General features: G+C 36.5%; 2 protein-coding genes across 8 annotated transcripts in view; both read right to left on the bottom strand.

The window, feature by feature from the left end:
* Positions 1-15,840, bottom strand: part of LOC124163354 (alanine aminotransferase 2-like) — a 46,480-nt gene extending 30,640 nt beyond the window's left edge. For 3 of the 4 annotated variants that reach the window (XR_006865757.1, XR_006865758.1, XM_046540202.1), the window contains exons 1-2: positions 4,750-5,321; positions 1,330-1,419 (exon numbers count right to left, since the gene is read on the bottom strand). Coding sequence is in view for 2 of the 4 variants with exons in the window: in XM_046540202.1 (XP_046396158.1) it covers positions 1,330-1,419; positions 4,750-4,890 (231 nt within the window). In the remaining 2 variants the exon portion in view is untranslated. Of the gene's footprint in view, positions 1-1,329; positions 1,420-4,749; positions 5,322-15,705 lie in introns of those variants that run through there. The other variant, XM_046540203.1, reaches the window with a different exon arrangement.
* A 5,820-nt stretch (positions 15,841-21,660) lies between these two features.
* The window catches only part of LOC124163353 (alanine aminotransferase 2), a 28,325-nt gene continuing 26,590 nt past the window's right edge, over positions 21,661-23,395 (bottom strand). For all 4 annotated transcript variants that reach the window (XM_046540199.1, XM_046540200.1, XM_046540201.1 and 1 more), the window contains one exon: positions 21,661-23,191. In XM_046540199.1, the coding sequence (XP_046396155.1) occupies positions 23,101-23,191 (91 nt within the window). In that variant the 3' untranslated portion in view covers positions 21,661-23,100. The remainder of the gene's footprint in view (positions 23,192-23,395) is intronic.

Genomic DNA, 23,395 nt, shown 5'->3' with positions numbered 1-23,395 from the left:
TTCCGGATCGGATTGTCAAGGTCCTGGTGTCATTCCGAACGTTCTGTGTTTATTAGGAGGCCGACAAATCATTTTTCAAATTTTAGTGATTTTTGAGTTGAACTTGCTGCGGTGGACCTCCGTCCTCACTACTCAGAACCCGCGAATCGATCCCGTCCGACCCCGTTGCTGGTGACTTGTTTTTGCTCACCATAGCGTACCAGATTGAAGGACACTACCTCACTCCACGCACGACAGTGCACCGGTGAGCTAAAGACGGTGTAGGCAGGTGAGAGACACTGCAGGCCCTTAAGCCAACAGAGGATGATACGTTAAAGTCCCACTCGGCCACTTTACGGAAAACCTCCGCGAAATGTAACACCATGAATTTATGTAAAATGAAACACCATGTAAAATTCACCATGTATTATTGAATTTCATTGTAAGATATTACATTTTATATTAAATGATTTTATATCTGAATTGGCTTTCATGTCATTTGTATCCAATATCAAAACAGGGTTTAGATCATTCCCTTTTCCAGCTAGTTTTTTGGGTCATCTTCAGAGTTTATCCATGGCTTTGGATGAAATTTAGTCAAACTTCCAGTCAGCTTCTTTGTGTTCATTGAAGTGTCAAAGAGGATTCGGTTGGACATTAATATCAGTCTGGCCAAATCTGCATCGCTACTTCAGTGGATCTGATGAAGCCAGCTGGAATGTTGGTGAGTTTTCATAGAGCCATGGATAAAACGGAAGAAGACCCAAATAAATCACTTAGACTTTACTGTGGTGACTGCACTCTGACTGTGCTGAGGCGACTGCACTCTGACCGTGCTATGGCCACTGCACTCTGACTGTGCTGTGGCCACTGCACTCTGACCGTGCTATGGCCACTGCACTCTGACTGTGCTGTGGCCACTGCACTCTGACTGTGCTTTGGTAACTGTACTTTACTGTACTATGGCAACTGTGCTGTATTGTTTCAATTAAGTGCAGTCTTAAGTGCATTCCCAGTCCAGATATTAAGTGCAGTTAGAGTATAGCTTTAGCTTATTTAGAGTACAGATTTTTTTGCCTGAGATATGATTCATTTTATTTTCCAACTATCAAAATCAGATATGAAATAATTTTGGTGAAGCAACCCATTGAGGCTTTCCCAAATGCGTATTTCTATTGAGAAAAATGAAATTTTACAGAGGTAATTTAAGACAAGCTAAATCTTTTACATGACTAAGGAAACATTTCAACCCATATTTTAAAACTATCTGTAATCACTTATTATATGAATGCGTAATTTTTTTGGCATATTGCAATTCTTATAAAAGAATTAGAAAAACATGATACATACCTGGCGTATGAACGTAATGGGAACTTGCCCCATAGCTTGACAATCTCCTATATTTGTTTTTATCACTTCATTAAAAGGCTTCTTCACTCCCTGAAACAAATAATTTTTATGCAGAAAGTTGTGATTGTATTATCTTGGACCAGCAAGAAATACATACAGAGTATAACATAAATTGCAGCTGAGGTAAATAATGATCACATTAAGAAATCAAAAGTCATTGCCATGACTGATAATACATGTAATCGGGGCATTTCAAATGGAAGGTAGGAGTTAGAATTCAAATTTGCAAGCCAATTGACTTATTTGGAAGAAAAAAATCTATATTATTTCCAGAAATAAGTCTAGCATTGCATCCTGAGTAATGATAGCCAATAAACTGCTAATCACGAAAATGAATAGATTGACAACCTGACGACTTAGCGACTCCACCAAAAACTCACAGTTTGATGCAATGCCTTAGGGATATTATGTACACCATAAAGTTTAACTCAATAATTTGCTAATGCTTCCCTAATGCAGCACAGTAGTTGAATTAAATTTATTTACTGGCATAGCAATTTTTTGGATGAAATTATTTTAAATCATGTCACTATGTATTGACAACAATCATGGACACCTGACACTGTACCACTGACGATTTTCTTTAGACTGCAGAATCAAGTGATTCTGCAGCCTAAATTTCAGAGTATTTACACAGCCTTTTATCTGCAATTTTAGATATTGGAGTATCCTTTTTTCGAATACATACATAAATCCAAATCTGCTGTCATCCCTAAATTGGACCTATGCTTCTGGGATTTCCATAAATGAAAGCTACATATGTAGTGCTATAAAGCTGCATTAGACACCCCTCTGAAGACTTTCTATGACCTTTCTTAAGTCATCCTTGTGCACTCATCAAATTACTGTAGAGCAACGTAAATGCTAATTTCAGCGTAGTGAATGTACAGGATTAGTATAATTTCCTAAAAGTCTATGGATTAGACCAAAACACTAAAAATTCATATAGCTCATGGAAGCTCAGACAAGAATTCCTCAATCTTCAATGACTTCAGCCTTCAAACCTGATTGGCATTTTTCAAAACTTGAGTCATAAAATAAATTTGTGGTATGGGAATAAAATGCTTCATTTTCATGTTCAATATATGTGATTATGCCAAAAAAGGAAAAAACACGAAAGTCTATTGGGAAATGAAAAAACTGCAATGGCCATAACGAGGGGACATAATCACAGGTACAAACAAAACAGTGTGTTGGTATGCTTGAATGGGAAGATTCGCCGCAGTGACCAACCCCAGCCTCTCCACCGGAAACCCTTCACAATCACTCGTTCAACTCTGAGGGAACCTTCACGAGGGTGGGGCCTTGCTAAGGCTACTTCCGTTGATTTATCAGACACACAATCACTCACTCAACTCTATAGGAACCTTCGCGAGGGTTTCTGGGGGGCCTAGCTAAACCCCCCCCAAACAAAAGTTGACTACACTCAACTTTAGTTGAAGTGAAGCTCAAATCCTCAGTTGCGTTGAGAAGGGAATCTTGGATTCCAAAACTGGTATGCTTCTCCCGTCCAGGTGGCAGTTCCATTGCTTGATTTCGAGCAATTCTCCTGGAGTATAACCCACGGATGAAGTGTTGTGTGTGCGTGATTGATTGTGTGTGAGTGTGATTTCTTAACTGAAGCAGCCTTAGCTAGGCTCCCCAAAAACCCTCGTGGGAATCTTCCTGTTCCAGCATACCAACACAGTGTTTTGTTTGTAACTGCGACGAAGTCCCCTCGTTACGGCCATTGAAGTTTTTTCATTTCTCAGTAGACCTTGAGGCCATGGAGCTCAACTTTTTATCTACCACGGAAGTCTGCTAAGAGACCAAGAAAATTTGAAGTCTTGCCGCTGGGCATCCTGAAATTATGCAATATGCTATACGTAAAGCTACACACCCTGAAATTATGCAGCCAACTATACATACACACTTGGGCACCCTGAAACGAAATTGCTTATGGTACATAGTCTTCGACGTGAAAAGTAAATCTAACCGAGAGCACTTGGAAAATTCATGAAATAAAGACCTAAATATACTCAACCGGTCAACCTGACACATGAAAATATACTTCTGTATTCACCAGGTCATGTAAGTTCTCTTTCAAACCATTAATGGGTATGGTATTTGTAGGAGGTTACCGTCAGCTTAGGTCATTTGCATCATGAGGGAAGAGTAGGTAAGGAAGGGTCGAGAGAAACCCGGCGTCGCGTCGGCATTAACGAAAGGCGCCAAGAGGACTACGGCTTAACGTCCCATCCGACGGACGGAGAGTTGCGCTTGAAATATCCTCCACATAGCAGCCAAGCAGGAATCGGGCAATCTCAGAAAATTCTCTGCCACCACCGGGATTTGAACCCGAGCCCACGGGGCGGGAACTCTAACAACCACACCAACCCGATCCCCAGCCATTTATAATATATTCTATGATCACCATTTTGACTACACCATAGAAAATTCTCCAATAAAATAACCAACTCTCTCATATCCAAACATCATGAAGTAACCTAATTTCCAATGTTAGACATCATCAAATACGGAAATTAAGGTGTTTTGAATATGAACTTGGAATGGAAAACTAATATGTAGTCATAAAAGTCTCTATGAAATGTACATCAGGTTTTTTCTACAAAGAAACTCATTATTTGTAAGTCTTTTCAGTCAGGCAAATCCTGTGCGCAAACGTAAGCGCACAACAAAAACATAAACACGACAGCAGTGCGTCCGCTAAGAAATATTTGTCCGCAAGATGCATACCTATTGGCCGAGCGGCCCCTTCCCAAAATGCACTGCTTCCGCGAAAGATCGAATGCATCCATGAGCGCGATTATAGAATGCCATTCGAGGCTTCATACGACTGACACATACGATATACCGAGATAGGGATAGCAGGATCCCCATTCGCAAGCACCAAAGCCATTTTCCACTGCAAACTGAAATCCACTATTTCAAACCCTGACGTCGGGTTTATGAGCGAGTTCAAGGAATAAAAATTATTTTTTCATAGCATGACTCTCAAACCACCGCCCTCTTCCGGAATCACCTACATCCCTACATTTTCTGCAGTTTAGATCCATTCGTCGCGAATTTAACCACATTTTAAGAGAGTGCGCTTCAGCGGACTGGGGATTAAGACACATTGCTGGAGGCGATAACTTGAAGAGGTCTGATTTTGTATTTTACAGCAGACAGCCCTTTAATTGAGGTGATAGTTTTAGATCAATGGACTTAAAAATTAGTTTTCATGCCAACAGAACACACGCATACGAATCATAAAACCAGGGCGAAATTTTTCCAGGACAACGAATGGACAATTTTGGACATCGTAATAGTTAGCACATACATTTAAATAGTAGCGACCGATAGCTAAATAGTACATACCATTTTGAGTTCCTTTTCAATTTCAAGCGCTCGCATCACCAGCGGACCGCGGACTGCGTACTCCATTGTTTTCAAGCACGGATTGATGCTATCCATCGCGAGTAGCTTGAAATCGTCCAAGCACCCACGCAAATCACCCATTATCTTCAATTTAAAAACCCCCAAAATAATTCCTTCTTGAATGATATCCCCACCAATACAAATTTCTCTTGAGAATCGGATGACCGATTTATTGTCAAGTGAAAGTCTATTCTCGATGGAATTTCAGATGAAAAGTCTTGATTTCTTTCCAAATTATTGTTTGACAATAAATATTGATTTTAATGCAATTAAAATATCGAATAAACACACGAGCTCGCACTTCTATGGGAAATGCGATCGACAATGGTGGGTACAAAAATGCCAAGGTTTAGTACAAAAAATTACGAAGGAGTCGATGGGGATGAAAAATTCGGATATGCCAAAATTTCAAGAACCACTGGGATAAAGGGTACAGATTATAACGAAGCGCTGAGCTCGCATAGGTGGTATATATAAGCGAGAGGCAATCGTTGCCCCTTCACAAATTTCGGTGTTTCTCACACACACGGAAATAAAATAGAAGAGCGCGCCCGTATCTCCGGTCAATATATGTGAGGGATGCAGGTCAAACCTTATCGGCATTGATGACTCGTCACACTGGATGACAAAATTGGGGAATTCCTGTGAAGAGATCAAGATGAGGGCAGAAAATTCTTGAAAGCCGTGAGTTCAAGGGCGGCCGGGAGGCAACTGATCGGGCGGGTGGGTCTCATTGGTTGGTCCGGGGTCATTATCTCTGCTCAGATAATAAGCGAGCAGTTTCCTGGTTAAGCCATCAGGCCAAGGTTAACAGTATTAACTACCCCAAAAATTATCACATCAATATAGCACGAAAATGAAACACAGGCATATCGCCATACAAATTAACAAAAGAAAAAGATAGAATTCCGGGTTGTCCTCCGCGTCGATTTATATCCGTGACGACAGTTTCGCCGGCGTCTTCAAATTTGAAGTGTCGGATGCAAGTAAAGACAGGAAAAATAACTTGCATCCGACACTTCAAACCTGAAGACGCCGGCGAAACTGTCGTCACGAAGATGAATCGACACGGAGGATAACCCGGAAACTTACCTGCGCCTATTGCGTCACTCCGCGGAAGTCTCCATCTACAATAGCATTTTTCGAGTCAAGCGAAAGTGAAAGAAGTAAGCTAGCCAGCGTTCTTTATGTTCGTACATGAAAAAATGGGAATAGAGTCATTCACACCGATTCCGTATTGAAATTCATTAATATGAAGTCAGAGCGAATTTAAAATCGTGCCCTACCATATACAGTAACAGTGGCGTAACTAGAAATATGCTTTGGGGAGGATGGGATGGCCTTGGTTGGCAAACCCTCTCCAGGCAAGAGGGGGGTCCGGGAAAATTTTTGAAAAATGGCATGCCTGACATACATCATTTCGGCGCTTAACATTTAACTTTAAGAAGATGCTGCCATTATATATCAAATCTAGATAACAGTTTTTAATAATTCTTTTATTTCTCTGAGGCTTTGGGGGGTAGGGATCTATCCCCTCATCCCCCCATAGTTACGCCACTGTACAGTAATATGGAAGGTAGAATTAAAAACCAACTCATCAATCTCATGTGGGGGAGAGAGGGTACCTGGCAAATATCACGTTATTTTTTTTTCGAAAGAAAAAGCGTTTAATTGCGATCTTAGTAATCTTAAATACTAGTCTTAACTGGTCTTAAAGAAAAATAATTTCACAAATTGTTTTTTTTTTATAAATCCAACGCATTGAAGCAAAGATAAACGTATTAACACTGAAACTACGCATTTTGAACAATCTCACGCGAGATTGGAGGGAGGGGGTCGAGCCAAATCTCACGATATCTCACAAGGGGTAGAGGGGTACTAACATCGCCGAAATCACCTCACGTAATAAATGGACGCCCCGGGGCCCCCCTTATGCTATAATAAATGGCCCCCCTTAGCTCCACATCTTGTCACTTTCTCAAGTATTTTTTCCTTGCTAGCCATTTCAAGTACAGTACCCTCTCTATAATCCGGCATATAACTTCTCCGGCCCTGCCAGTAATCCGGCATTTTTATACAGCCAGCTACCAACCGGGTAGCTCGGTAATTTTGAGTAGTCTACTTCGCAGGGGAGCCTATACCAACTCATAAAATAGGGGAAGTAGGGCTTACTGAGAGGGAAGACATGCATGAACGGTTGTCCCGCGTTGGAAAAAGTAATTTACGTTTAAACTTCAATTGCGTGTATGCACTAACGTAGTGTACACAACAATATATTATAATTATTTATTACACAATTCCAACTAGTAATATACATGAATGCATACAGCAAAACATAGAGTACGCCCCATTTAATTGCGTTATTAAAAGTGATCTCCAATTACACGGCATTTTCGGTAATCCGTCAGTGCCCTGGTCCGATATTTGCCGGATAACAGAGATACCGCTGCTCTTCGTAACTCGATTTTTCCTCCTTCACTACATCATCTTTATCCTCCGAGTAATTCTTGGTCGCATGTAGCCTATGCTCATCTTAATTTATCAGAGTACCTGTTATTTAACTACGAACTATACAGCAGGCCATTTTAGGATTTCCAATTTCCTGCATCCAATCAGGTCCCCGAGTCAGTTGACTTTATCTTTTGCAGGTAATAATTAAGGAAAATTTAAATAGGCAAAAGTAAATAGATAAAATAGGAAACTTCACTCATTTATATAACTAATTGTTTTCATTTCAACGGAATATCTCAAGTGAAAATAATTAAAAAGAGCTAATAAATTAATTCTTACTCCGACCTCTGTTTCCAAAATATCCCTTATTTATATAAGAACAGCACAGGAAAAATGCATTGCCACAGAGTTTTCCGCACAAAAAAATTTAAAAATTTATAATGAAACACAAGGTTATCCCAAACAAACTAAATCCGTAATTCTCATTTACATACTCATTTATTCCCTCAGCAATCCACTGTGGTGGGTAACTGAGCACATTCGAATTCATTGAGGGCATAATTAATTCTGATGCAATTGGCAATTGTCGCTAACAGTTGCTCTCCAGCTCAATTCGCTTCAACATGAAAATGAATAATAACAAAAGACATTTCAATCGAAAAGGTCTAAACTTCTGCCTATTAAATCGATTCAATTTTTTCGTGACTGACCGTTGATCCCGGTATCATGAAATAGTGGAGTCCCAAGTCTATCACGCATTCACACGGAACGAATGAGTTTAAAACGAAAGAGCGGTCGTTCTTTTGCAAAAGAAATTTTCTGCCACCTCTACCTAACTTATGGAAAATATTTGCTGTACTTCTCAAGTTCAAACGGTAATTGATGAATTGAGGCTGCACAGAGCACAATCCTGCTATAAACCCATTGTTTGTGTATTGTGTATGTTTAAATCCATCCATTTTCGTAATCGTAAATTCCAAAATGCAATTTTTCAGTCGATTCAAAAAAGTTTTCGCAAAAGCAGTAAATGTACCCACGGATACGGTAATTTTTACAAAGAGAATTTTATGCGATTGCCAGATTTTAGCGAAAAAAATACAGGCTATCCAGGAATATCTCCTCCCTTCTCTATCCGTTTCGCCATCGAAGAATGTCGGAAAAGCGAGTCGCATAATTTGGCACGTAGCACGAAATAGCTGGATAATGATTCAGTCCAATTATAGGGTAGGACCCAGATGGGTAAAAACGATTTTTTTTTAATGCATACTTTTGCCCGGTGAAGCCCATGATGCTCAGGTAGATTCTACATAAAAACGGATTTAAGATGATTTTTCTCATACCCCAGATAGCACAAAGTAAGTGAGTTAACCGTTTCTTATGGTTTTCTTACGGAAAAAAATGATAAGCAGCTTATCGTAAGCTAAGGGATTTATATAAGGCAAGGGTAAGACGTTAGGGGCGTTTAGGTAAGGAATGCCGTCAAATATCCTCAGGCAATGTAAGTCACTTCTGTTGGAGCGCCAAAGGCGGCTGAACAGCGTACTACACATGCTACGAGGCTCATCTTGACATGAATTTAAAGGCTATTGGGGAAATTTAGCGAGTTTTTATAAGGGCTGAACAACTGATAACAGATTTTCCCGTAAATAGAAAAAAATTAATAACTGCAAGCAACCGGCTATTGAAGATATAAAGCATAGCACAAGTACTCTATCCATGCGGCGGAAAGAAAAAAAATAACATCTGGGTGGATCCGAACGTGCGACCCTCGGAGCTGAAGTATTATACGATAACCACTGCACCACGGCAGTTATTGAGAACAGGAGGCGTAGTTACTAATTAAATATCCAATTATGTAAAAAAACTTGTTTGGCATGTGCATGAAAAACTGAATTTATTCAAGGTCCATACATTTTCACATTTGTGAATTTTAAATTATGGTTTGATAACCCGATGCCTACAATACGTATATTAGATGTTCCTTCCGGCATTTCTATATTATTCTACGTTGGTATTCTTGTGAAATTGTGTTTTTCTTACGACCGTCGTTAAGCTATTAGTTCATAAATGTGAATGATTTTCAAATTATGGCGGTATGATGTTATTTCTCCTCATAATATAGAAGCGCCAATAATAAAAACATTGTTTTAATGCATATAGGCCTTAATTAACACTCTGTAACGATGGGATAATAACAGCATCTACGGAAGTGCTGAAAGTTTGGCATCCATTTTGCCATTACTCTGGATGTTTGTCGCCCTGGCCGTAAGAAAGCCAAAAAGCTTACTTGAGAAGCGACTTCCTTATTTCTTCCTTTCACCTTATCTCAATGACTTATAATGTGCTAGCTGGGACCATGGTAAATTATAGAAAACCGTGATCTTCGATATCCGACACCCGGTATCCACGCCTGAACACTTGTCTCATTGCCTTGCTACTACGGCTCATCAGATAAAGAACTGATTGTTAACTCTGTGAACAAATACTGAGCAATAAAATAATTGTAACCGTTTCTGCGTGTATATTATCACTCGCGCGACGGCTACAAGATTATGATTTCCAATTTTCCGGGTTATTTTAACACGAAGCATTAACCCCTGGGAAGAGAAAAACGGAGTTGAAAAATCATGCAGTTTAAAAACCAATGTTACAAAAATTAGATGCGCCGCACGTTTCTGTGGTATGGCTGGCTATTACGTTCTGCCGAGTTAAAAATTTATTTTGCACTTAAATCCATCATTGGGATTAATGATTAGCTTGGTAATCACCGAAAATTACAAACAAATTTTAATATGACATATGACAAATCATTGGAATCGTGTGATATGATACTATTCAGCAGCCTAAGGGTTGACTAGCATTGTATCTTATGATCGCATCAATGGGTTTCGTCCACGCTCATTAGAGATGAACCTTTCACATAGTCTCAAAAATATGGTTATTTGCATAAATCTAGGTAAGCAGATGTGATTTTTAAGATAAGTTCGAAATACATGCCCCGTCCTTAACATGCTTTTCCATTCGAAATACCTGGGTTTTCTGCGGTGCATTTTCGATCATCGCATTTTGAAAAAATTGTTAATTTCATCAAGGGATCGCAATGATAATGCCCTGAGGACAGAACAGATAATACGAGCAACCTTGGATGCAGTGGCGCAGCGAGGGGGGGGGGGTTTTGGGGGATAAAACTAGAATATTGTTAGGATTAATAAAATATCCCTCAGAAAGCCATAAAACTCACCATTTTGAACCATTATTCATAAATTTTTTCTGGAGGAGAGCCCCCGCAACTCCTGCTTACCCTGGTGGGTATGCAATTCCCCCACGCCCGTAAGTACTAGTTGCGCCTAAAACCCCCCCAGCCTTAATTCTAAGCTGCGCCCCTGCTTGGATGAACTTTTCACATAGCATCCAACCTGCACCAGCACAGTCATGACTCACCTCTCTCTTAACTAACTCCATATGCTTGGTGTGTTGCAAGGATACAGGGGTAAAAATTTCGTTCTTGTACACGGCGTATATCATTTCGTGCTTTACCTAGAATTACCGGTTTTATCTTTCTAACATTAGTTCTCAAGCCGCCCGTCAAGATAGGAATAAAGTGACCATATCTGAGATTATTCCGTAAAATATCCAGTCATCTCCTTTCGATTTCAGGCAAATGGCATACCCTTAATTAACGTGATATCATTTTAGCCCGTTTCTGTACCAAAGGTATGAATTGGCTTCTAGGTACATGAATAAGAAATTACATAAATGGAAAAAGTGGCTTTAACATTTTGCATTTTACACAAATTCCAAGGATTACTAAACAAATGAAAATAAATTGTTACGCTATTTAATCGTGTAGAGCCATAAATAGCGCAGATTAGAGGGTGAAACAAAAGTAATACATTCACCGCGTAAAACTCCTTCAAATACGAGCATACGCTCTCCCGATGTCCCGTCACTCAGCGAGCAAATGTCCATGAGTTCATGAAATGCTTTGAAATCGTCTTCAGTCAAGATTCAATTTTGTCATTTTCTGGTATCGGAAAAGCGGTCGAGCGCTATCCATCCCACTTGAGACTAGGAAACCATTTCTATAAGTTGGAAAGATGATTTTCAAAAGCGGGAAAGTTGAGAACGCAATGTAAAGGCGGAGACAACAAGGACGTTAGTATGACAAGCGGGAAAATTTGAACCTTCACCACTACCTGGCGTATTTCAGAAAAAAAGGAGTACCATTTCCGTGAAAAGAGAAACCAAAACACCGTCAATAACGTAAATTAAGGGGCGTCCATTATTTACGTGAGGTGATGTTGGCGATTTTTGGACCTCCCCTAACCCCTTAGTGAGATTTGGCTCGACTCCTCCCTCTATCTCACGTGAGATTGTCAAAAATAAATACGTTAATGTGCTTCTTTGCGTTGGGTTCGTTATTTTTCAAATTGCTTAGTTATTTTTATTTGATTTGCTAAGACTAGTATTAATTAAGATTACCATTTATGTGCTCAATTCTACCCTGTTTTCTCGTAATTTTACACTGTTTCTTGCATAAAATAAATTACGTAATTACGCAAGGACCTCTCCTCTTCCCCACGTGAGATAGGGTGAGAATCGGCTTGAACCCCCGCCTCAAAACACCTCGCATAATTAATGAATGCCCGCTTACTTAAGCAGTTTTTGACATGAAATTAAATATTAGCAGAAAGAAAATGACGAAAATTTCGAAAGTCTTCCGACATCCTTCTTTTCACTCGTTTTGAGCAACATGTTGAACTCGAAAACTATTCCGCCTATCAGCAGGTCATGGTCATTTTTTTCAACACCAACAACTCCGAAATCGCGCGACATTGATATCTCTAGTCTAGGCGACCTTGAATGCCTGCTTTGTCAATAAAAATGGCAATAAATAAATCTGTATATTACTCAAACGATGAGGGCGGTTTCCGGGAACTTATAAATGATGCGAGGAGAAGATAAGATTACGTGAAGAAAGGAATGGAGTAGTACGAAACGCTGTTGTTTGACTTTAATAATAAACAATCATACGATCAGTATCAACGTTTTTCTACGTGTGGCCATTATTCTAAACTTACTAAAACATTTACTCGATCATTAATTAAGATTGACAATAAAAAGTAGCAGAAATATAGTTAGTAGTCCCTTTCAAACTATAATTTTGAGATACAGAAATAACTCCAAGTAATGATCATTTTATGCGTATATTAAATGAAACGTGACTTCAATGCAGTGGCAACTTCATAGCAAAGCAAAAATGAATTCATAAAATTCTATCCGTATCGACTTCGAATTTCCTGTGTTTTTCAAATTAAATGGGAATAACTTTATTAATTCCCTTTAACTTAGCAGCAGGTTAATTGGTGGGTTATCGTCTTTAAAAGGATGAACAGTGCTGGGGGTCCATGATGCCTATTCTCTACTTCCAGTTAACATGGCCTAGTTATAACATAAAATAACTTACAAAGTGAGTGAAATGCATGGCACTTAGTGCCAATACTCGTAGTTCCAGTCACACAAATTGGTGATAGAAATTATAAACAAAAATATTTTCTGGTCAGTGGCACAGTCAAGAACCAACTTTTATTTATGCAGCAGCAATATAGTAGAAACTTTTATGGCCATAGCACAATAAGATCTTTAATCAGGTAATTTTCATGGCATTGTGAATAGTGACAAGAGGTCAAGGGGGGTAAATTTTGCCACTCAGTGAAAATATTTTGTACTATATTATGATCTTGATACACATTTTCTTGTAGTACTTGGTTTGCCTATGCTCCCCAGTCATTTCCAATTCTTGGTTCAAACTCTCTAAAATGATATCATCTCTCCATTTTCCCAAAACCCTAGTACTGTCTCCCATGCCCATCATCATGAGGTTTGCTAACCCCAGAGGAGTACATAGTTCTTCATTTGGAGGTGGAGGGAAGGGGCATGAACGTTAGTAATGATGACACCCCCCTCCCATCACTAAGATGCATTGAAAAATTCATACAAATAATGATATAAATGGCATATTAACAATGCATGCTGTAATCATACCCTTGCACAAGATTTCAATAATTCAGGATACGGTAGTATATTTTTTCCTTACTTTTCCACACATCTGGAGAGGGACCTTTCACTTTGTGATACACTCAGGCTGAGCAATTGAATGCATTGGACTCAAAATACTTACAAGGAGAGGTCACATACCTTGTTCCGTCTTTTTCGATGCCGTATTTTTCTATGGAATTCGGAATGGCAAACACATCTCTGAACTGGCAATGGTTCCATTGAATGGGCCTTAGTTTGGCTGTAATTAATTAATTTTCATGCGGTACTTTTAACAAGCCTTATATAATTCTAAAATAGTGCACCTTTCTACTGATGCATCAGTTGGTGTAGTGGTTAGCGCCGCCGACTCTCACCCAGGGGGCCATTGATTGGGGCTTTGTCATGGCAGTACATTCTGTAGTCTTCATTTTGATCATACAATGACAAGTATTTCATTAATTTTAACAGCAGCAAGCATAGGCATGAGAGCATTTCTTTATTATCATAATGGCCTTTAGGTATTTAAGCAGTGTCATTTCGAACAAGGAGATATTACGACTACACTAGCAAGGGTTGGTAAGCGCTATAACATTATTTTTTTTGTATTGCTTACAATGATCAATTTCCTAGTAAAAAATGAAAACCACTTCTTGCGAGAGCACATGCCATTAAGGCTCGCAGCAAGTAGTGATATGCGTGCAGATGTAATAAATAAGAACACAAAATGAATAGAAATTGCTGTATCTCACAAACACCTGTAATTCACATTACTCCAAAGAGAGTTAACTTACTAAGTACTTATACACTAAAAGAACCATTCTGAAATATTATTTAAATTAACAAAAAGGACGAAATAAAAGTTGATAATTTTAAATCAACCATTATGCCAAATGTGTCTTGTGCTCACTGCAACAAAATCTTCCGTAGCCCTTTCAGCATAATAACAAGAGGACCACCAACAAATTTCATTTCTTCGAAAAAAAAGCCTCTGTTTTTGCTTTCCGTTAATCTTTCGGCATGTTTTGAGGAGGGTAGCAAGGGTCTTCATATCTCCGCGTTTGAAATTATACAGCTTCAATACCTAAACGCCATAATGATGATAGAATATTTCTCTCATGCCTATGCTTGCTACCATTAAAATTAATGAAATACTTGTCGCCGTAATATCAAAATGAAGACTACAAAATATACTGCTGTGAAAAATTTCCGATCAATGGCCCCCTGTGTGAGAGTTGATGACAATAACCGCTACACCAACTGACTCAGCTGTAAGATGGTTCACTATTTAGGAATTATAAAAGGCTTGTTTAATGAACAGCATGAAAATTAATTAATTATAGCCAAACTAACGCCCATTCAATGGAACCACTACCAGTTCAGAGATGTGTTTGCCATTCCGAATTTCATAAAAAATACGGCATTGAAAAAGGCGGAGCAAGGTTTGGTAGTCCTCTCCTTGTTAGTATTATAGTTTTAACATTTTTCCCAATTAAATTTCCTGCATACCGTATTTCTCCGAATATAGTCCCCCCCCCCTAATTTTGAGACTTCAGTTTCAGGAAATAATTTAAAAAATGCGTTTGAATATAGTCCCCCCCCTTACATTTACCACGGACATTTTTGGAAAAAAGGGGGGACTATATTCAGACATGTATGGTAAATACTACTGATATCGTGGAGCACCTCAAGACTCTCAGATAGTGATGAACAAATGAAAATTATATTTCATTACCATTACTTGACTAAATGTATTTGATTTTAACATCTCAAATTCTTCTCAGAAAACTCATTATGTACATATGTGAGACATAAATTACTAAATTTTAACTAAATCAAAGTGGATAAGATAATAATGCTGAATGGAAAAATGGTCTCAAAAATAACAAATCAGTGGAACTTGAAATAGTAATTCTCCAACAGCAGAAAATCAAGGTTAGTACTACATACTTTGAATAATTTTACAATGATACTTTATTCTTAACTCTACTGTATCTAAGAATGAAGTGGCAAAACTACAATGGAAGTTATTTCCCATTCAAGCATTTTAATAATATTTATCAGTTTTTGTTTTCTAGAAGTTAATAAATTAATACATTCTATGAATCATTAATGCTATAAAACATGTCTATAATACTTGCTGTTAATAAAAAAAATATTAATTAGTCCAGATTTAATGGTTAGTTTAAGTATATCCTAGAGGAAAACAATGAGAATGATAAAATATGCAAATGCCTATCCTACGCAAAAAATTTTCCCATTTCCGTTTACTACAGGATTTTTTCTACTCCTTTCAACAGTTTACCAAGACAGCCATTGCTACTTAAGATGTTACGTCTCCTATTCCAATCATAGCAGTACTTCTACGAACGAATTGCAAATACATTAGCTTAGCTCAATAAGTAATACCTGATATAAATGCTTTCCTTTATCTTCAAATAATTTGACTGAAAATTAATCAAGCATCACCATCCTATGAGTACCATTAGAAGCTATATTTCATCATCAGTTTCGATTAATGGAGAACATTCATGGTGATTTTGATGATTCTGAAATGGAGTAAATATTGCTGAAGTAAGAAATGCAGAGTACGACACAATTATTACAATGCAAAAAAAAATCCGCAATTGATAAAAGAAGCAGCAAGTGCCTTCAAACATAAAATGAAGCAAAGATGCTTGCAGATGAAATTATTCAAACGTAAAATCAAATACATACATACAATTTTAAAGGACAAAAATTTCATTTTTATTTTTGGTCTATACATGATAAAGATAGGTTAATGAGACATCGTATGGGATAATACGAGATCACAAGAGATAGAATAGAATGGTATCCAAGAACGCTCACATCTAATGGTCAACAATAAACCAAACAGAAATGCAGGTACACAATTTTTTCACCCATCAGCATCCAGAGGCATACCAAAGTTGTTGGAAAACTAATCAACAAATTGCCTACCTGATTTTTTTAATGTATGCCAGTTATGAAGTAGATTCAAGAACAATTACAATTCGCAAGCCTATTCAGGGAGTGGAAACTGGTAAAAAATCAGCACACCTCTGAAAATATTTCATGTACAACCTTGGAGCAGATGTATGAGCATGGATATGTGTACTGGAAGAGAAGTATGTTTCCTTTTTGTTGGTCACTAATGGAAGGCAATGAAAATTATTTGTAAAGATATCAATAAGTCTTACCTCACTTCAATAGCCTTGCAGAAGTTACAAGTGACAGGAAGCTAGGTCAAAATTATGCAACAGGGGAAAAAAATGAACAGCAGTCTTTTCCAGAACTAGTTTCTCATTTTATATACACATATGAGTGAGGTTCTTTAACCATGGACTACTTTCTCTAACGCTATTGAAACTTACACAGCATATCAATCGACTAAAATTAAGACAGATGATATAAGAAATTTGACAGTTACTGTGCTCAATGGTTCATTCCTCATTTTCACAAAACAAAATCCACTCTTTAAAAAAGAACTGCTTCCTGCCAGCAGGAATATATAACAATTGCTTCACAGAGCATTCCACTTTGAAAAATCCATTAAAATTGCTCATAGACCAACAGATCTTCCTAATAGGCATTGACGCATTACTTTATGTACACCAAGACTACTCTCGAAGAGAAAAATGCTACCTTATTACTTGCTTCAAAAAGAATTTCATCATAAATTCACTAGCAGAAACTACTGGTGGTTTCCTGTTAGTTAAAATCTCATTAGTTTGCAGAGGTAAAATTAACATCTGATGTAAGAAAATGAGAACACTTTCTTCTACAGTTTGAACTACAGCAGACTCCCGATTATCCAGCTGCTGTTTATCCGGGTTGTGGATTATCTGTGCATCATTTTTCACTCTCGCTCAATTTTTTCCACAATATTTATAAAAAAATAAAATCGGATTCAAAATCATCGGAATTACTGCATTAATGCTAGGACACACCAGGCTTATTATTTCTGCAATATAAACGGAAGCAATTGCGCGCTAACTGCATTTACGGTAGCATCGTGTTCCTGTTTACCAAGCCTCGCAGTGCACGACCACGCTCCGTGACCACGGATACACTTCCCGCAGCAGCTGCAACCCGGGCAACTTGTGCAAGACGTGACTACGTGGTGTGGTGCCTGAAAGTGTCATTTCTGATGTCACGATGTGGTTTTGCAGCATTCGTGCAAACGACTTTACTGTATCGTTGATCACAGATGAGTGGTTTTCGGAACCAGGCCTTGCATGGGGCATTAATGATAAGAGTACAACCCTGTTATCGCCACTAAAAAGATTATGAACTGGCAAAGAAAGCTTGCATTGAGCCTGGGAGGCACTCTAAAATAATAGAAAAACTGCATAAATAATATTATATTGTTTGTTTTAGGTCAATTATGGACATCGCAAAACATTTTAGTGAAAGTTTGGGTTATTCGTGTTTTTCGATTATTCGTGCCGTCTCTCCCCGTCATTAGCACAGATAATCAGGAGTGTACTGTATAACGAACCAAGCCGTACCAAAACACAAAAGATGATGGGAACACAAAAAATAATTAAAAAGGAAGAGTGACAACAGCCATACCATTTTATTTTCATAGGCTACTAATTCTAAATTGTCTACAGATATCACCTCACATGAATGACTGCACAAATGAGCAACCTGAATGTGATCACAACAGATAGAAATCCTTCATCATCCATCATTCAAATGAACTTCAGTAATTTGCATATTAAAAATTATTTACATAACATTGACAAAAATAAGTCAATCAAAAATTTTGTGCACGCACAATATAACAATGTTCACTCCTTCCAACTCTCAAGACAACGTTAAACGAGCAGAATGGAACAATGCATATCCAAATTACCAGCATACAAACAGTATCAGATCATTCAGTTTGGTAGCCTCTGCTTACATTATTGTCCAACCACATCTAACAATGATACTCATAGCACAACTAACAATTCCAGCTCCATGTAACAATTAGGTTAACATTTCTACGAAAGATATAGTTCTTTCGTTGATAGATTTTTTTCAGCCTTAGATGATTATTTACACTCCTAAAAATCGTTTATATCACATTTCATAATATGACAGCTACGCTCACTTTGATACGGCATACTTGTTAGCTTTTACAATCTTACTACTCACCAAATACATATGTGTATGCCTAGAACCCTAAACTTCAGCTCAAGAATAAATACCAAAACTAACTTCCCATTCAGATGCAATTATGATTAGTATGCAAAAGTATAGGCCAATCATCAAGAGTATAAAATAAAATGTTAGAACAAATGCATAGTAAAGTGATAGAGGCTAAACTGGTGCATAATTAATCGCAACCTCAAGATTAAAAACGACTTCATTAACAATTCACGCATAACAAAGAGTTAGCCAACACATAGATTCTACATACAATGGCCAAACTACCATTAGCCATTTAAAAACAATAAAAATATTTAGATTATATCAAAATTCTCTCTTCTTTACAAATCTATAAAAATACTTCACCATTCTCAGTGCATACAAGTTCTTATAAAAGTATTGGCACTTAAAAATGATCAAAACATAAATTCAATGCATTTTTAAAAATTGTGATGGTCATTTCTTGTGATGGTCAAATCGGAATTCCTCCAGCTTACAGGACGTTTCAATATGTATATATTTCATGGGTGTAATTATTTAGTGCACAGACATGGTATGTATCTCCTAACAACAACATATATTGACTCAATAATGTGCTTACTAGTACATACTGCAGAGTAAGACTTTCACAAGGACTATATACACAACAGATAACAGCTTTGTAGTTTGAAACTTATACTTCTGTAGTTTGTTTGGATGTAGTTCACCATTTCCATTGGTACCATGGTAATTGAAGGTATTTGGCAATAACAATTATGTTGAATATTAAAAATTAACTGATTTCAATATATCTTAAGAACTTTGCATTATTATTATTTTTTAACCTACAGTGACCATTATTTGCGCAGTTCCTAGTAAATTTATGCCACACACTAAGACGACATATATTTACTATGAAACTAGGGTAACAAGCTTGAGTGCGATATTAACACAATCGTGTTTAAAATAGCTACACCTGGATGTATCCATATACTTATCTATGAGTGTGGAAGATAATTTTAAGAATTAGTAAAATTCAATAAGATCTGTTCATCAAAAAATTGAAGATATTAAAAGTATGATATATTTAACTGACATAACATGCATAAAAATTTGTAAAGAAATCCATGATGTGTGTGTGGCTACAAAGAAAAATCACAAATGTTATTTCAATACCTAAATGATTTTTGTTACAAACTGAATAAGCCTAAGACATGCAATGTAATCGCAAATGAAATTTTTGCCTGAAGGCAATTTCTTAAGATAAATTTTAATAAGTACTCATGATTCAATGGATTTTCAATTTATTAAAAAAAAGCTGCTCAAAAATTTTTTAAAAAAGAGGTAGTATATGAGATCTGTGATTGGCTTCACTTGTATAAAAATATGGACAGTTTTCTTCATTACACTACTCGTAGAGAAATTTGACCGATACATATAGCAGATTTTCATAAGTTAAAAGTTCATAACATTTAAACTATTTATGAAACTATGCAAAATTTGAGTATTACTGTAAGAAAAAAGTCCAAACAAATTGTACATGCCATACAAAGCACCTGAGAAGAAACGATTAAGCATGACTAACATCATACTTCTTTTATATCCTACATCACAAAAAAATTTACCTATCATGTTTCAATGCATAAAAATCAATATATAATATAAATCCATCTAGCATGTATACCTTGAAATGACAGAAACAATTCTGGCCACATGTATCACCGAATAAGAATAGAAAATATCAAATTAATGAAGTAGCCACACACTTGGGAATGTCTCTACCTGAATTTTTTAATTGAAGACCAGGGTCGTACATACCAAAAAGATCACACCATAAAAGCATGCAAATCTTCAGGTTTAGTTGAAAATTGAAGAGAATAAAACAAATTAAAGAGAATGCATCAACCAATGTCTAGCAGGTTACACAATGATACCAGGTATATAAAATTGCTGACATTCATTTGAGTGAAAATTTAAATAAAATTGAATGCAACCAACAATAGAAATAAAACATTTCAAAATGCCAAAGAGATATAAGTCATTCCTTCATAGGCCGGTTCTAGATATTTTTCTAGTGTAAGCGAGTAACATTCCGGTACTCCCTCTAAAATAACTTTAAGAGGTAGTACGGATTCTCTCCGGATAATTTTAAAATAAATACAAATACTTTAGGAATAAGGGACGAGACTTAAATGTCCGCTTGAACTTATAATGTGTTTGCCCTTATATATTTAATGTGATGTTTTTAGTGCTTAAAAAGCAGCCCTTAGGTGCCCCCTTTTTCTTGGCACCCTATGCAACCATGACGTACTTTGCTCCCCACTTAAACCGGCCCTGTTCCTAAACTGCTGCATAAATGTGCATTTATGGTAAATATCAGTATTTACCATGAAGTATTTACCATGAATGCAAAATACTCAGAAACAATTATTATCTAAAATTTTGAGAAAATAGTATGAATGTACAAATGAATTGGCAGTCCATTGGCACAGCTGAACGGAATGAGGATTCTTCAGGTAATTTCTTCACCCACATTCACTTCATTTAGTATGGAACAATTTAAATTGGACCAAGCAGCCCTTGCAACAGGCAGGCACGTAGCCAAGGGGGTAGGCTTAGGGTCCTTCAACCCCTTTTATCCACTGACTTTCTCTCAATTATTAAGAATTGTGGACTGAGATCAGTGTCTCAGACCTTAAATTAGCTCAAAATTGTATAACTTCAATTACTGCCATCATAGGTGTAAAGTTAAAACTTTTTTGAAACATCAGACAGTTTTCGGAAACAAATGCCTAAAAATTTCAACACCACGCAATTGAAGTGAATCACTTAATTTAACATGGTCCACCAATGCAAGTGGTTAGAAAAAATTACCAGTATATGCAACCCAAATTCCACTAAAGAGCTCCCAAGTAAATTTTGGCTATGTTCCTTGCTTAAGGTTATTTAGTGATTGATGTAATAATAATTTATTTACTCCTACATTTTGTTTTTACATCTTAATGCAAAAATAACAAAGAGAAGAAGCTTTAGGTGGTCTCAAAAGGTCATAGGACCAGAATTGAGCCACCATCAAATAACAAAATGTATGCCAATTTAAAAAAATTATGCAGTAAATAATACATGAGTGTTTTAAATAAATAACATTAAAATAAATTTTCAATTATTTATATATTATAATATTCAAATATTATAATTTTCAATTTGCATGATGATGACATGAGAGATGAAATTTTGATACAGGCATTCAGTTTCGCACCATGAGGACTGGACAAAGGGATCATCGTTTAAAATTATTAAAAAATGGCAATTTCTCGACAAAAGGATGCCTACCATTGAAGAAGTTGGCATGTATCAAAAATAATATCTTCCTGAAAATTCTATGACCAAAAATAACTACTTTCATATTGTAAAATAAGCTATTTCCAAGTTGAAAAGATGAGGTCTAATGGTGCATAGGAGAATTAAATAAATTCAACCTTACAACAAAATATTATCAGGAGTTAGGGAACCTTTACTTAAGTATAGAACCACTTCTAGTAGGACCAGCATTAAAATTTGACAAGCCCATTACTTAATCCTAAAATTTAACTTACTTAAAGGAAATTTAGGAAAGAAATAAATTTATACCCTAGATATTGATACAAGGAGAGACTTGAACCTGATATTCAAAAGTTTCAAAATTTTATCTCCCTTCTGTCATGAATTTCATAGAATAACCTATTATCCCTTCGTATATGTTATTTATTATGATTACTCATAGTAAAAATTTTACAGTAAAAAAAATTGGACACAGTTAGAAAGATAAAATCAAACAGATTTTTTCAAGGAACTCTTTACCATGCAAAAGCTTTACAAAAAAAGTCACTTGGTATGATTTCATGGATGACTTAGAAATGGAACATCACTTTCCCCTAACTTTGACACACAACTTAATTGCATAAATTCTATTCTATAGTTAATTTTTAACTAACGTTATTGCCAAACCCTTCACTCATGTCTTGGAAAAAACTAGTACTAGATGCAGATAGTAATTCAATTTTTTCACCAACAATTTAACAATTTGAATAAAATTTAAAATTTGCTTTAAAAGCAAAAATTTAAAATACATGTTAAAAACTATACATGTGATACATTGGATTCACCAGTAATTATAAAGTAAAAATATTAAAAGTGATAAGAGCTACCATCATTAAAATTTTTCACAAAAGCAACTTATCATTTCATAAATAGTCTCCCTCTAATTCATGGCAAGTGTAATCATATAACTCACCATTACTCTGGAGATATTAATAGCAATGATACCACCACTGGAAGACACACAATGTTTTTTTTCCTTGGAAGCAATAAAGAGGAAAATTTTATCTACTACTGATAATAACAGGAATAAATTCAGTTCTGGCTTATTATCCATCAAATACATAATTTCTACATGAGCAATTGTATGAAATGGTCATCGGCATAGTCTGTTTTCAAACACACTAGTAAATATCGACATATTTAGTTGAATATCACATGACAGGTTCCTAACACAACATTTGTACAAAAATGCATAATTAACATTTTAAGATTTTCGTGCCTGAAGACTGAGTACATACAGTTAAAATATTCTAAATAATTCATGATTATGCCAAGTACTCCATCAGAATTAGGATATGAAGCTTACCCTGTGTTGGTCATTTGGAACTATTTGTACTCTTGCAGGAAACCTTCATGAAACTTCTTCAATTTTTCCAACATAACCTTGAGCTTGTCTGGCTGAGGCAAAATGGTTGTTCTAGAAATGAAAAAGGATGAGATAAATTTATGATATCTAATTTTTAAGTCATTAAGATTAAGGGTATCCAGTACTAAGTAATCTCCCCACTAACATCAAAATATTTACTTCGACAAAAGACTATAGTACAATAAAAAAAGATGCATGTATGTACACGTAACCCACAAGACAGAACAGTCAACTATCAATTATACATTCCTGAAT

This window comes from Ischnura elegans, chromosome 8, assembly GCF_921293095.1.
Source record: "Ischnura elegans chromosome 8, ioIscEleg1.1, whole genome shotgun sequence".
In the NCBI taxonomy this organism is placed as follows: domain Eukaryota; kingdom Metazoa; phylum Arthropoda; class Insecta; order Odonata; family Coenagrionidae; genus Ischnura; species Ischnura elegans.
This window is presented reverse-complemented; position numbering and strand designations above follow the sequence as displayed.